Source organism: Ornithorhynchus anatinus, chromosome 21 (assembly GCF_004115215.2).
Source record: "Ornithorhynchus anatinus isolate Pmale09 chromosome 21, mOrnAna1.pri.v4, whole genome shotgun sequence".
NCBI classification, from domain to species: domain Eukaryota; kingdom Metazoa; phylum Chordata; class Mammalia; order Monotremata; family Ornithorhynchidae; genus Ornithorhynchus; species Ornithorhynchus anatinus.
In genome coordinates, this window is record NC_041748.1 from 17,143,095 (window position 1) to 17,158,318 (window position 15,224).

General features: G+C 54.7%; 2 protein-coding genes across 2 annotated transcripts; both read right to left on the reverse strand.

The window, feature by feature from the left end:
• Window positions 1-138: 138 nt before the first annotated feature.
• LOC100091043 (glutathione S-transferase theta-1-like) lies at window positions 139-7,572 on the reverse strand. The gene is made up of 6 exons (XM_029049489.1): window positions 7,436-7,572; window positions 6,522-6,702; window positions 5,370-5,457; window positions 5,016-5,166; window positions 2,377-2,553; window positions 139-474 (listed from the first exon to the last, which is right to left on the reverse strand). Exons 2-6 carry the CDS (start codon window positions 6,631-6,633, stop codon window positions 277-279), a joined length of 726 nt encoding a protein of 241 aa, XP_028905322.1. The 5' UTR covers window positions 6,634-6,702; window positions 7,436-7,572; the 3' UTR covers window positions 139-276.
• Window positions 7,573-9,341: 1,769 nt separating this feature from the next.
• LOC107547327 (glutathione S-transferase theta-2-like) lies at window positions 9,342-14,117 on the reverse strand. Its single transcript, XM_029049602.1, is given in 7 exon segments — window positions 9,342-9,539; window positions 9,800-9,867; window positions 9,870-9,909; window positions 9,912-9,974; window positions 11,243-11,393; window positions 12,175-12,262; window positions 13,392-14,117. Coding segments are annotated over 7 exon segments (720 nt in total). The 5' UTR covers window positions 13,504-14,117.
• Window positions 14,118-15,224: the final 1,107 nt, after the last annotated feature.

Genomic DNA, 15,224 nt, shown 5'->3' on the forward strand with positions numbered 1-15,224 from the left:
TGCCGAGCACTGCTCTGAGCGCTGGGGTCTCATCTTGCCTTATGACCTCGAGTCGTTCCGGCCCATAGCATCTCTTCTGGAACGCCCCGCTTTCCATCTGCCACCTGGCTGCTTCCCGGGTGTCCTGGTCTCGGAGAGTGGCCTTGAAAGGATCTTTATTAAGATGTAAGATGGAGGCCACCTTTTCCCTCCCCGTCTGCAGGGACTGGCACACAGCGGGAGTGCCCGGATGGGGGGCCGCTGTCAGCCCCGTCAGCGGTCTACGTCGGCCTCGGTCTACATCATCTTCTGCAGGACGGCAGTCACCTTCTCCTTCAGCAGCGGGTCGGCCTCCTGGCCACTCAGCTCCTGCACCTTCATGATCTTGTCGTGGGCCTCCCGGAACAGCTCCTTGCCCACGGCCTCCTCCACCAGCTCCCGCCACTCCGACAGCTTGGGCCGCCCCTCGAAGATGGTGCAGCCGGCCCCCACCGGCTGTCGGCAGACACGAAGGCAGGGAGGGAGGGAGGCACGAAAGCCAGGCCCCGACTAAGGACTGGCCGTTGTGGATGGTAGCCGGCTGGGGCAGGGGGAGACGACGTCCAGGGCACCCGGGGGTCATTTGGCCCATCCCCCTGCCTCTGGGGTCAACCGCACCTGAGAATCCCCGCCGTGGTCATCAATGTTCATTTATCAGTATGACGTGCTTGGGCTCCTTGAGGAATCTCCTAAAATCACGTCTCCAAGAGGCCTTCCCCAACTAAGCCTTCATTTCCCCTCCCCAACTCCCCTCTTCATCATCTACGCCTTTGGCTGTCAGCCCCCCGAGCATTTTGAAGGTCACCCAGCCCAAAAGCACTAATGTTCATATCCTTATACTCTACTATTTCCCCTACCCCTAATTTAACGCCTGCCTCCCCTGCGGGTTCACTTCTGCCCACTCTAGGGTATTGTACTTACCCAAGCACTCAGTACAGTGCTCTGCACACGATAAGCGCTCAGTAAATACCATCAACTGACGGATTGGGAGCAGACTACCACAGGCTGTTGGTGCTGCGGTTTTTTTTAAATGGTATTTGTTAAGCACAGCATTCTACAAAGCTCTGGGGTAGATATGAGGTAAAGAGTTTGGACCTAATCCATGTAATAACAGCGCTTAGCACATGGTAAGGGCTTAACAAATACCATTATTATTATTAATAATAATATTAACTGCAGTATCTGTTAAGGGCTTACTATGCATCAGGCACTGTACTAAGCACTGGGGTGGATACAAGGTAATCCCTGTCCCACATGCAGCTCCCAGTCTCAATCCCCATTTTACAGACGAAGTAACTGAGGCCCAGAGAAGTGACGTGACTGGCCCGGGGTCACACTGCAGACAAGCGGTGGAGCTAAGATTAGAATCCAGGTCCTTCTGACACCCCGGGCCCTGGCTGTACCCACTAGGCCACGCTGCTTCTCTATTTTGAGAGTTCAAAGCTCTCCACCACCCCCATTCTGTTGTTTGTTGACTTGTCATCGGGAGGGCTTTTCCTCTACATCTCCTTGGCCCCTCAGCCCCTGAGGCCCAGAGTCCCCCGCCGGCCCCGTCTCTTCCAGCCGGGAGGAGAAGTAGGAACGGCAGTAGCGGCCCCATGAAGCCTTCCCGCCATGTCAAACGTTGGGAAAGTCACGGCGGTGGCTCCGGCCGGGGCTGCCGGGACTCCTGGACTCTCCTCCATTCCCAGCCCCACAGCACATATGTATTTACCTGTAATTATTTATTTGCTTATCTATTTATTTATTTACATTAATGTCTGTCTCCCCCTCTAGAATGTGAGCTCATCGTGGGCAGGAACGTGTCTGTCTGTTCTGATACTCTACTCTCCCTAGGGCTTAGTACAGTGCTTTGCACAAAGTAAGTGCTCGATAATTACAATTGAAAGAATGTATGAAATACCACAATTATGACGATGATTACTCTTATGCCTCAGTTACCTCCTCTATAAAATGGTGATTAAAACTGTGAGCCCCATGTGGGACAGGGATTATGTCCAACCTGATTAGCTTCTATCTACTCCAGTGCTTAATAATAATGACAAAATGATGGTATTTGTTAAGCGTTTACTATGTTCCCGGCACTGTCCTAAGTTCTGGGGTAGATATAAGATAATCAGGTTGGACACAGTCCCCTCCCACATGGGGCTCACAGTCTTAATCCCCATTTTACAGATGAGGTAACCGAGGCCCAGAGAAGTGAAGTGAGTTGCCCAAGATCACACAGCAGATAAGTAGCGGAGCCAGGTTTAGAAACTAGATCCTTATGACTTCCAGGGCCAGGCTCTATCCACTAGACCATTTCTTCTTAGAACAGTGCTTGATGCATAGTAAGCGCTTAACAAGTACTGTTATTACCTGCATGAGCTCGACGATGGCCACCAGGTCGGCCAGGGAGATGTCGTCCCCGGCGATGAAGGACTGATCTTGCAGGAACTGCTCCTCCAGCTGCTGCAGGTTGGCTTCCAGCTCCGCCAGGGCATCGTCCAGCTTGTTCTGCAGCACCGGCTGGTCCGTGAAATAAGGGAACAGCACCTGGACACGCATGAGGGCAAGGAGGGTGACCTGTTGGGTCCTTGAGATAAGGGGCCAGCACGTGGACGCATGCAAAGGCTAGGAGGGTGCTGAGAATTGCCCCACAGCCGCCTGACCGGAGGTGTGACGTGGGCAGCTGCTGACCGGCAGACCGCCATCCTCTTGTGGCCATCAGAGCAGTCCTGTCAGCTACATCCTCCTCCCTGCACCACCCTACTTCAACTTCTCATCTGCCTCTTCCTCATCCTCCTTGTCTTCTTCCTCATCTTCCTTGTCTTCTTCCTCCTTCTCTTGTCTGCCTCCTCCACCTCCTCCTATTCCTCCTCTTCCTCATCCTCCTCCACCACCACCTCTCACCTCCACCTCTCTACCTCCTTCTATTCCTCATCTTTCTCATCCTTCCACCCCCTCCTCCTCTACCTTCTATACATCCTCTTCCTTTTCCTCCTAGTCCTCTTCATCCTCCTCCTCCTCCTCCCCCCAGCCTTCTCATCTTCTTCCTCCTCCTCCAACTTCTCCTTCTCCCCCTCTTCCTTGTCCTCCTCCTCTTTCTCCTCCTCCTTCTCCTCCTCCTTTTTGTCCTCATCCTCCTCATCCTCCTCCTTCTCCACTTGTGGATATCTATCAGTGAGCAGTGAGGTCCCAGGAGCAGGACTGGACAGACCTAACAGTGCCCAGTGCTTAGAACAGTGCTTTGCACATTAAGCGCTTAACAAATGCCATCATTATTATTACTTAACCTTTCCATCGACCAATCCATCCATCACTGAGGTATACTGGGTGTCTGTCCAGTGCCAACCACTTTAATGTTAATGATCATTCTAATTATGATACTTGGTGAGAATTTACTATGTGCCAAGCACTGTGATAGCTACAAGATAATCAGGTTGGACCCAATTCTTGTCCCATGTGGAGCTCACAGTCTAAGTAGGATGGGATAGGATTTAATCCCTATTAGACAGATGAGGAAATGGAGGCCCAGAGAAGTGTAGTGACTTGCCCAAGTCACACAACAGACAAGTGGCAGAGCTGGGATGAGGACCCAGGTCCTCTGTCTCCCAGGCCTGTGCTCTTTCCACTAGGCCACGCTCCTTCATATCTGGCAGACCACTGCACTCTCCTTCTTCTCCTCTCCTCCAGGAGGCCTTCCCTGATTAATCTTTCATCTCCCCACCCTCTTTCTCCCCTTCTTGCCACTTGGGTACTTTCACATCACCTAAATATTTGGGTATCAATTTCCCCTTCGCCCACTAACCAGTAGAATGTATATATATGTAAGTATGTGTATGTATTATAAAGTGGTTGTTACTCCCAACTTGTAATTTATTTTGGTGTCAGTTTCCCCTGCTAGGATGTCAGCTTCTAGAGGGCAGGGATTGTGTCTATTCTCTAACCTGATTATCTAGCATCTTCCCAGTACTTCCCAGAAGAGTGACTGGCGCATAGTAAGTGCTTAACAAATACCACAATTATTAATTATTAAGGGAAGAAGCGTGGCCTAGAGGATGGAGCATGGGACTAGGAGTCAGAAGGACCTGGGTTCTAATCCCAGCTCCGCCACTTGTCCGCTGCGTGACCTTGGACAAGTCATCTCACTTCTCTGTGCTTCAGTGACCATATCAGTACAATAGAGATTAAGACTGGGAGCCCTAAGTGTGCCAGAGACTGGGTCCAACCCAATTACCTTGTACCCACCCCAGTGCCTGGCACATAGGAAGAGTTTAACAAATGCCACAATTATTATTATCACCAACTCCACTGAATTTTTCCAAACGCTTAGTACGTTTTTCTGCATCTCTCTCGGCAGCGAGAGAGATGAGACTGAGACCTGGTGAGTAGGTTGGCTTGAGAGGAGTGAAAGATGCGAGCTGGGATGTAGTGGGAGAAGATTAAGGATAAATTAGCTTATATTCATTCATTCAATCTTATTCTTTAAGTGCTTACTGCACAGTATACTAAGCGCTTGGGGAAGGACATGAGTTTCTATCTACCCTACCGCTTAGTGCATAGTAAGTGCTTAACAAATTCCATTAAAAAAAAAAGAACTGGGGATTTGGTGTGCCTTTCAGCCTTTCAAAGTCCCCACCCTAACCAGCAGTAAATGTGAGAAACGTCCCGGTAAGCACCTACCCAGAAGCCCCCGATGCAGGGTGGCCTAGTGGATAGAGCCCGGGCCTAGGAGTCAAAAGGACCAGGGTTCTAGTCCTGGCTCAGCCACTTGTCTGCTGTGGGACCTTGGGAAAGTCACTTCACTTCTCCAGCCTTCAGTTATCTCATCTGTAAAATGGGGATTAAGACTTTGAGTCCCTTGTGGAACAGGGACTGTGTCCAACCTGATTAGTAGCTTATATATACCCCAGCGCTTAGAACAGTGCCTGGCACACAGTAAAGCGCTTAACAAGAACCATTAAAAAAAAGCCCTCGTTCCCTCCTCCTGGCCATCCACCAGCCCCAGCACTGACCTTGAGCCACAGGATCTTGGAGCAGAGGTCGTGGATGGCCAGGTGCTGCCAGGACAGGTACTCGTCCACGCGGGCGCGGGCCTGCCCATCCTCTGGGTACCAGTGGTCCTCCGTGTTGTATTCGCGGCACAGGTAGAGCAGGATGGCCACGCTGCGGGAGGGAGCGGCCGGGGGCCGGAGTGAGGACCCCCATCCGGGATCAATTTCCTCCTTCCCCAGCTAACCTGAGCGCGAGTGCCTGTCCCGAGCGTATCGAGGAGAGTCGGGGAGCCTGGGCTGGGGCGGCAGGCCGTGTGTGGGGTGCCGGGTGCTCGGGTCCGGTCCGGCGGCCCGAGCGCAAGGGGCCTCGGTCACCTCTCTTTCAGGGTGAAGTCTCCGTCCTTGAGCGTGGGCAATCTCCCCAGGGAATTCACGCTGGCGAACTCACTGCTGCCATGCTCCCCTGTGGGGAAACCGAGGGGGAAAGCCTGCTTGGCACGCGGCGGGGAAGGGACGGAAGGGGGCCCGGGACCCCATAAAACTCACACACTACCTACACACACACACACACACACACACACACACACACTCTCTCTCTCTCTCTCTCAAGCAAACCTACATATACATGTGGACATACCAGCAAACACAAACCTATACAGAGACATGGACCCACAAAGTTACGCATATACAGGTCACACAGACAAACATGCACCTACAACCAGCAGCGTGGCCTACTGGAGAAAGCCCAGGCCTGGGAGTCAGAAGGACCTGGGTTTTAATCCCAGCTCTGCCATTTGCCTGCTGTGTGACTTTGGACAAGTCACTTCCTTCCTCTGGACCTCAGTTACCTCATCTGGAAAAGGGGATTAAGAGCGTGAGTCCCACGTGGGACCGGGACTATGTCTAATCCGATTTACTTGTATCAACGCCAGCGCTTAGTACAGTGACTAGCTCACAGTAAACTCTTAAATACCACAATTATTACTCACTCCTCTGGGCCTCAGTTCCCTCATCTGTAAAATAGGGATGAAGACTGTGAGCCCCATGTGGGACAGGGACTGTGTCCAACCTTGTATATACTCCACGGCTCAGTACAGTGCCTGGCACAGGGTAAGCACTTAACAAATACCACAATTATTATTGTTATTATTCAAACACACCCCTCCCTCAGAAAAACACACAAACAAAACACACATACATACACACATTCATGCAAGCAAACTCAAACCCCCACACACATATATACACCGCAAGCCAGGAAGTGACTCCGCTCAGCTTGGGATGTGGGGAGGGGGTGGCTTGCCCTGCAGGGGTCCCAGCAAGGAGGCTCGGGAAGCTTCTAAACCTGGAGCTGGGGGGCTTCCTAAGGGAAGTGGGAGCTCTACGTGCCCCCCGACTGCAACTCCAAATGTCCCCGGCCCAGGGTTTGCAGCGGGCAGAGGCTTCGGGCCCGCCCTCAGGTGCGGGGGGACGGCCCAGGATGGGGGGCCGGGGCCTGGGAGCATCGGGGAGGTGGGTCTCACTGACCTTGCAGGAGGTTGACTGGTTGGAAATCGAAGGGGATCTGGTTTTTCTCCAGGAAGATGAAGACGGCTCGGCATGGGGAAGACAGCAAGTCCAGGTATAACTCCAGCCCCATCCTGCGGCTCACACCCAAGCCAGGGATGGGGTGGGACTGTGGAGCTGGGGGCGTTTAGGGTCCGGGGAGCTGGGGGTGCAGGGATGGGGGAGAAGGGTGAGTAAAGGCTAGGGAGCTGAAGCTGAAGGGTCTGGGGAGCAAGCTGGGGGTATTTATGGACTGGGAAGTTGTGGGGGAGCGTAAGGACCCAGGAGCTGATGGTGAGGGACTGAGGAACAGTGTTTATAGGGTAGCCTGGGGAGCAGGGGGGTGTAGGGACTGAAGAGCCGGGGGCCTAGGGATCAGGGAGCAAGAGGCGTAGCCTGGGGAGGAAGGGGTGTGATCTGGGGAACAGAGGGTGAAGGGACTGGGGAGCGGGGTGGGTAGGGACTGCGGAGGTGGGGGTAGAGGGACTGGGAAGCAGTGGCTTTAGGGGCTGGGGAGGAGAGAGTGTTAGAACACTAGTAGTAGTATTTATTAAGCGTTTACTGTGTGCACAGCTGGGAAAGGGTATTCAGGTGGGAATGAGATGTGGATCCTCCCCTCACCATGCTCTCAACCTATGCATCTAGAAGGGGCCAGTGCAGGGAGGGAAGACTAGAGGGGAGTAGGGGGTGGGAGCTAAAGACCTCAACCACCCAATAACCCTGCCAAAGGGGACTGCTTTCAAAAGGCAGAGGGGGTGCCCCCCCATCCCAGCCCCAGGATTGAGCCTGCGAAGACTCTCGCCCCCAGCGCATTCCGCCCCCCATCCCGGGCCCGGATTCGGTCAGCGCCGGCCCTCGGAGGGTCAGCTTGGGTCGGGGGCCGGACGGAGCCTCACCTGGGCTTCCTGCCCTAACAACCTCGGGGACCTTGTGGTTCCCGGCTGCTCCCGGCTGGAGAAAGAGCGGGGCGGGAGAGGGCCCGGCGAGCCCCTCACCCTGCAGACTGCAGAGCGGATCCTCCCTCAGGTCACTACTGCCCCCTCTCCCCGCCTCAGCACAGGAGGGTTCTAGACTCTCCTCTTTGTTTCTGGTTATCCCAGAGACGGCAGCCCCGGAGACGGTGGCCCTGGAGATGGTGTCCCCGGAGACGGTAACCCCAGAGACAGTCACCCCGGAGAGAAGCAGCACGGCCTAGTGGAAAGACCACGGGTCTGAGAGTCGGAGCACCTGGGTTCCAATCCCGGCTCTGCCCCTTGTCTGCTGTGTGACTTCGGGCAAGTCACTTTACTTCTCTGGGCCTCAGTTTGCTCAATTGTAAAATGGGATTTCAATACCTGTTCTCCTGCCTACTAAGACTGTGAGCCCCAAGTGGGACAGGGACTGTGTTCAACCTGATTAACTTGTATCTTCCCCAGTGCTGAGAACAGTAGAAGGAGAAGGGGAAGGAGAGGAAAAAGGAGACGGAGGAGGAGGAGAAGGAAGAGAAGGAGAAGGAAAATGAGGAAAAGGAGGAGAAGGACAAAGGAGGAAGAAGACAGCTGTCTTGGAGGCGATCGCCCTGGAGATGGTGACCTGGACGAGGCTCTGGGGCTGTAGAGGGGGGTACAGGGGACACCCAGGGAGTGGGGCAACTTCAGGGGGAGGGTCAGGAAGAATGGGGAGCTCCAAGTCTGCCACACAGCCCACAGCCACTGCAGTTGCTAACGGGAGGTGGGCCCGAGGGAGAAGCCCCTCACCCACTTCTCCTGGGTGGGAATGCACACGGTAGGCGCTCAATAAATACCATTGATTGATTGATTGCTTGATTGAGGAGTTGGGTTTGGCAGAGGGGAGATGAGTTCTGACACTGAGCTGGAGATGCCACCAGGATCTTAAGGTGGGGCTTGTTGTGGGCAGGGAATGTTCTATCATACTCTCCCAAGCGCTTAGTCCAGTGCTCTGCACAGAGTAAGCGCTCAATAAATATGATTGACTCACTGAGAAGGGGGAAGTCGGGAGCCCAGAGATGAAGGTTTAGGGAGGTTGGCATTCAGCCCAAGGAGGCAGAGGCCACAGAGAACTCAACTGGCTGGAGAATGTAGCGCGGCCCAGAGGAGAGCACCGGAGCCTGGTCGTCAGAGGCTCTGGGTTCTCATCCTGGCTCTGTCGCTTGTCTGCTGTGTGACCTTGGACAAGTCACTTCACTTCACTGGGCCTTGATTCCCTCATCTGCAATTCGGGGACTGTCCTCCCTCCTATTTAGACCACAAGCCCCATGTGGGTCCTGTTGATCTTGTATCTACCCCAGTGCTTAGTACATCAGGTGCCTAACAAATACCATAATGGAAGCAGCACGGACTACTGGCTAGAGCCGGGCTTGGGAGTCAGAAGGTCATGGGTTCTAATCCTGGCTCCGCTACTTGTCTGCTGGGTGACCTCGGGCAAGTCATTTCACTTCTCTGGGCCTCAGTTCCCTCATCTGGAAAATGGGGATGGAGGCGGTGAGCCCCACATGGGACAGAGACTGTGGCCAATCCGATTTGTTTGTATCCACCCCAGGGTTTAGTACAGTGTCTGGCACACAGTGAGTGCTCAACAAATACCACAATTATTAAATACCACTAAAAAATAAGAAAGGGGGACGAGGAGCTAGCCACCCTCTCCCAGGCCCGCATTCTGGGCCAGATAGTCAGCCGGGATCACACAGAGGAAAGTCCACCAGGGTTTTATTCCCTTCCCTTCCCGCCGCCCAGGAGTGGTGCAGGGTTCCGGCTCGGGTGGGGCCCGGCCCCACGTGCCCGGGCTCCGGGATCCCTGGGACTCCTAGACGATCTTGCGGATTCGCGTGAGCATCCTGTCCCGCATGGCCGGGGGCACCTGGCGGCCGCGCAGAGCCTCGGCCTGCAGGATGTTCGCGTGGGCCTCCCGGAACAGCTCCCGGCCCACAGCTGCTTCCACCCGGCCACGCCACGCCGCCAGCTTGGCCCGGCCCTCGAACACATCGTGGCCGACACCCGCAGGCTGTGGACCCGGGACCGGGTTGGGCTGGGCAGTCACGGGGAGGGTCCGAGGCTTGGGTTGCTAAAGGGGCAGGGGCGCTGAGGAGGGCAGGAGGGGACCCTGGGAAGGTAAACCTGGGCAGCTGCAGTGACCACAGTCTGCTCCGGGGTTTGGCAGCCCGAGTTGGGGCTGGGTCAGGGCCTAAAGGCCGGGCTGGAGTCCCAGGGTGAGGGCTGGTCAGGGCCAATTGGGGCTGTCCCTCCCTCCCTCCCCTCACTGACCTGCATGAGCTCGACGATGGCCATCAGGTCAGCCAGGGAGATGTGGTCCCCGGCAATGAAGGGCCGGTCTGGAGGAACTTCTCCTCCAGCTGCTGCAGGGCGCTGGGCCTGGGCTTGGAAGTTTCCTGTTCTCAACTTCCTTGGGGAGGTGGATGCCAATGAGCGGGGCCAGCACCTGATGGGGAGGGGGACGGGGCAAGGGCTCCAGGTCAAACCCCGGCTCCCCCACCCCCGGCCCTGCCCAGACCCCAAGCCGCCTCCGTGCAGCCCCCCGAAAAGAGCCCCGTCTCCCACCCACTCTTCCAGAGGAGGGAGGCCAGGGGTGGGGGGAGTGGAGGAGGAAAAGGAAGACGGAGAGGATGAGGAGGAAGAGGAAGGGTCCAAGAATGGCCCTGTTGTCCAGTGCCCTCCTAGGGGGACAGGGCAGCTGGCTCCACCTCTGCCCACTGGCTCCTCCCCTGCTGGTTCCACCCCCTCACAGAAGCTCCGTCCCACCTCGACCCCATCACCTGGCATTACCCCCTCCCAGAGGCTCCGCCAGAGGGGGAGCAGCTTGGCCTGGTGGCAAGAGCCCGGACTTGGGAGTCAGAGGATGTGGGTGCTAATCCCAGCTCTGCCACTTGTCTGCTGTGTGACCTTGGGCAAGTATTTCACTTTTCTGGGCCTCAGTTCCCTCATCTGTAAAATGGGGATGGAGACTGAGACATGGGACAACCTGATTAATAATAATAATAATAATAATAATAATAATAATGATGGCATTTGTTAAGCGCTTACTATGTGCAAAGCACTGTTCAAAGTGCTGGAGAGGATACAAGGTGATCAGGTTGTCCCATATGGGGTTCACAGTCTTCATCCCCATTTTACAGATGAGGTAACTGAGACACAGAGAAGTTAAGTGACTTGCCCAAAGTCACAAAGCAGAAAGCAGCTGAGCTGGGATTTGAACCCATGACCTCTGACTCCCAAGCCCTTGCTCTTTCCACTGAGCCACACTGCTTCTCTAAGCAGTGTATCTACCCCAGTACTTAGAATAGTGCTTGGCACATAGTAAGTGCTTAACAAATACCATCATTATTATTATTATTATTAGGAAGCAGCGGGACGTAATGGATCGAGCATGGGCCTGGGGAGTCAGGAGGCTGTGGGTTCTAATCCCAGCTCCACCACTTGTCTGCTGGGTGACCTTGGGCAAGTCACTTCACTCTCTGGGCCTCAGTTCCCTCATCTGTAAAATGGGGAGACTGTGAGCCCGATTTGCTTGTACCCACCCCAGGACTTAGTACAGTGCCTGGCAGACAGTAAGTGCTTAACAAATCCCAGAATTATTATTATTATTTTTACTCCATCATCTGGTTCCAGCCTCTTACAGCAACTCCTCCCACACTGTACTTCATCATCTGGCCCCAGCCCTTCCCAGCAGTTCCGCCCCCAACCTCTCACCCGAATCCACAGCAGGGTCCCGAAGGTGCCACGGATGGAGTCGGAGTGCCAAGACAGGTACTCGTCTACGCGGGCGCGGGCCTGCAGGTCCGCCGGGTACCAGTGGTCCGCCGTGCCGTACTTGCGGCTCAGGTAGAGCAGGATGGCCACGCTGCAGGAGGGGGAGGCCGGGGGCCGAAATGAGGACCCCCGGCTTCACGCTGGGGGCGTTGGTGGGTTGGGGCGAGCATGAGGACCCCCCCGAGCCTTCCCGCCCCCCGACCGCCCCATACCCCATACCCTGCTGTCCAGTCACAGACACGGACCAGCGCAGAGCCTGTCCTCGTGGAAAGGGCACGAGGCCCGGGTTCTAATCCCTTCCCGCCGTTGTATGCCTCAGTTTCCTCTCAGTACAATGGAGATTGGGAGCCCCGAGTGGCAATAACATGTGGACCGAGGACTAGGTTCAAAATCATAATTTTATACCTACTCTACTACATTGCTTCTGCACAGCCACTTGGGAGAGTACGATGTAACAGAGTTGGTAAACACCTTCCCTGCCCAGATGAGCTTACAGTCCAGAGGGGGAGACAGACATGAATATACAGAAATAAATGATGGATGTGGACGTAAGTGTTGTGTTGTGGCATTGAAGGAGGAGTGAATAAAAGGAAGAAATCCAAAAACAAGGGTGCCACTGGAGGGAATTGGAGAAGAGGAAATGGAGCCCACTTAATAAGAGCTATCGTTACTGTTATTCAAGCGCTTAGTATAGTTCTCTGCCCAACCTAAGGGCTCAATAAATACCATTGATTGTTATAGGTGATACCATTAATACTGTTATATCGTTATTATCATAGGTGATGACAGGCGTCAACTTTTCATACCGGAGGTTTGGGGATGGGGCAAAATCAAAGCATGACAGCTGGGGGAGGGTCAGGGAGTCAGCTCACCTTTCTACCAGGGTGAAGTCTCCCTCCTTCAGGGCAGGCAGCCTCTTCAGAGAATTCACTTGGCCAAACTCCTCGCTTAGGTGCTGCCCTATGGATGAGGAACCTGGAGGTGGTCATGGGGGGTCTTGGGGGGCCGTGGGGAGATCACGGGGACGGAGGGGGCCAGAGGAGCTGAGCCGGGCCAAACTGGGGCTCCACCCAACCATTAAAGTCACTGCCATGGTCAGTACAGAAAGCTGTTGGCCAAGACACTGAAGAGCTCTGGCCACGGAACGGCTGACAATTCCCTCCCAAACCAGCCAGCCCTCAAGTCCTGTCTTCTCCTGGGGGCATCAGAAAGAACTGGGAGAGGAGAGAGGACAGGTATTCAAAATAATAAGTGTGGTATTTGTTAAGCACTTACTATTTGCCAGGCACTGTACTAAGCGCTGGGGTGGATACAAGCAAATTGGCTTGGACATAGTCCCTTTCCCATGTGGGGCTCACAGTCTCAATCCTCATTTTACAGCCGAGGGAACTGAGGCACAGAGAAGTGTAGTGACTTGCCCAAGGTCAGAGAGTGGACAAGTGGCAGAGCCAGGATTAGAATCCATGACCTTGTGATTCCCAGTACAACTAGCAAACACGTTCCCCATCCATAATGGGCCGTAGATGCAGCAAGGCGTAGTGGATAGAGCCACAGGGTCATAGCTTCTCATCCCAGCTCTGCCACTTGTCTGCTGCAAGACCGTGGGCAGGTAACTTCTCTTCTCTGGGCCTCAGTGACTTCATCTGTAAAATGGGGATTTAAGAGTGTGAGTCCCATGCTAGACAGGGACTGAGTCCAACCGATTTGCATGTATCCACTTCGGGGCTTAGAACAGTGCCTGGCATATAGTAAGCGCTTAACAAATATCACAATTAACAAATATCACAATTAAGGGGGGAAACCCCTCAGCCCTGGGGGAACCACTGAATGAGGAAGATGGGAAGCGGACAGGGGTGGCGGGGGGAGTCAGTCAGTTATTCAATCATATTTATTAAGTGCTTCCTGTGTGCAGAGCACTGAACTAAGCGCTTGGGAGAGCCCAATAAAACAACATAAAAGACACCTTGTCCCCAACAAGCTTACAGTCAAGAGGAGGGAGGGGGGTGGAGAGCTGGACGGGAGGTAGGTGGGGAGAGGGAGTTCGCTACAAGCCCCAGCCCCCGCATCGGGGGTGATTCTCGACAGTCACCGGATATGATATCCAACATTTTCAACTCGAAGGGGATGCGGTTTGTCTTGGCGAAGATGTAGACGGCGCGGCAGGGCTGGGACAGCAGGTTCAGGTAGAGCTGAAGGTCCATCGCAGTCGCAGATGGAGGTTCCCCGCTAGGCTGGCCAGAGGGAGAGGGTCGGGGAGCCGAGCCGGGAGCGAAGCCCTTAGGGAAGCCAGGAGTTGGGCGGGGGGGGGGGGGGGGGCTGAGCTGAGAGGAGACAGGAGTGAAGCAGGGAGTGGGGAGTAGGAGGGTTGAGCGGAGGAATGAAGGAGCTAAGACGAGTGGAGAGGGGAGTGAGGAGTGAAGCCGGGAATGGAAAAATGAGCTGAGGGGAGAGTGAAGAGAGGAGTGAAGCGGGGAATGGAAGATGAGCTGAGGGGAGAATGGAATGAGGAGTCGGAAGGAGGGAGTGGTGTGGGGAGCTGAGCTGAGCGGAGAGTGAAGCAAGGTGTGGAGCAGAGAGTGGAGAAAGGAGTGAAGCCGGGAGTGGAGAGCAGAGTGGGGAGCTGAGCTGAGAGCAGAATGAGGAGCCAAGCAGGGAATGTGGAGAGGAGTGAAGCAAAGGGTGGAGAGCAGGGAGTGGAGAATGGAAGAAGTGAAGTGGGAAGTGGGGAGTGGAGGGGGAGCCGAGCTGAGCTGAGCAGAGCAGAGCGAGGAGAGAGGGCCGCCTGCATTTTCAGGAGGTGCCAGGCCAATCAGATTAGGTCAGCCTACCAACTCATTGGCTCTCTGCCACAGGGAAAACTTAATCCTGCCCAGGGGACACCCATTAATCAGATCTCAATCCCGGAAGTGTCACTGTCCCAGAACACTGTGGCTCAGGAGCTGCTGGGGGGAATTTGGGGTAGGAGGGTGAGCAAGGGAGGGGCAGATGGAAGAGAGGGAGGAAGGGAGGGGAAGCAGCTCAAACTCTCCTCCCCTCACGGAGCTTGCCCCGACCTGTGGGAGAGGAGCAGGAGATGAACGATGGGGCTCTCCTCTCCCTTCAGGTAACAGGGTGGCAAGTCCAAGCGCTTAGTACAGAGCTCTGCACATAGTAAGCACTCAATAAATACTATTGAATGAATGAATGAAAGTCGGGCGGAGGTTCCACTGATTGGGAGAGGTGCTTCTCTCTGCCACTCTTTTCTGCTCTCCTCCTTTCATTCATTCAATAGTATTTATTGAGCGCTTACTATGTGCAGAGCACTGTACTAAGCGCTTGGGATGAACAAGTCGGCAACAGATAGAGACAGTCCCTGCCGTTTGACGGGCTTACAGTCTAATCGGGGGAGACGGGCAGACAAGAACAATGGCAATAGAGTCAAGGGGAAGAACATCTCGTAAAAACAATGGCAACTAAATAGAATCAAGGCAATGTACATTTCATTAACAAAATAAATAGGGTAATGAAAATATATACAGTTGAGCGGCGAGTACGGTGCTGAGGGGATGGGAAGGGAGAGGGGGAGGCGCAGAGGGAAAGGTGGGAAAAGAGGGTTTAGCTGCGGAAAGGTGAGGGGGAGTGGTAGAGGGAGTAGAGGGAGAAGAGGAGCTCAGTCTGGGAAGGCCTCTTGGAGGAGGTGAGTTTTAAGTAGGGTTTTGAAGAGGGGAAGAGAATCAGTTTGGCAGAGGTGAGGAGGGAGGGCATTCCAGGACCGCGGGAGGACGTGGCCCAGGGGTCGACGGCGGGATAGGCGAGACAGAGGCACGGAGAGGAGGTGGGCGGCGGAGGAGCGGAGCGTGCGGGGTGGGTGGTAGAAAGAGAGAAGGGAGGAGAGGTAGGAAGGGGCAAGGTGGTGTAGAGCCTTGAAGCCTAGAGTGAGGAG

Bases quoted from the DNA above. Each gene is read 5' to 3' on its own strand.
- LOC100091043 (XM_029049489.1), bottom strand. From the start codon at position 6,633: ATGGGGCTGGAGTTATACCTGGACTTGCTGTCTTCCCCATGCCGAGCC. The intron at 5,167-5,369 runs GTGACCGAGGCC...TCCCTCCCGCAG, and splicing joins GACTTCACCCTGAAAGAGAG to CGTGGCCATCCTGCTCTACC. The intron at 2,554-5,015 runs GTCAGTGCTGGG...ATGCGTGTCCAG, and splicing joins CCAAGATCCTGTGGCTCAAG to GTGCTGTTCCCTTATTTCAC.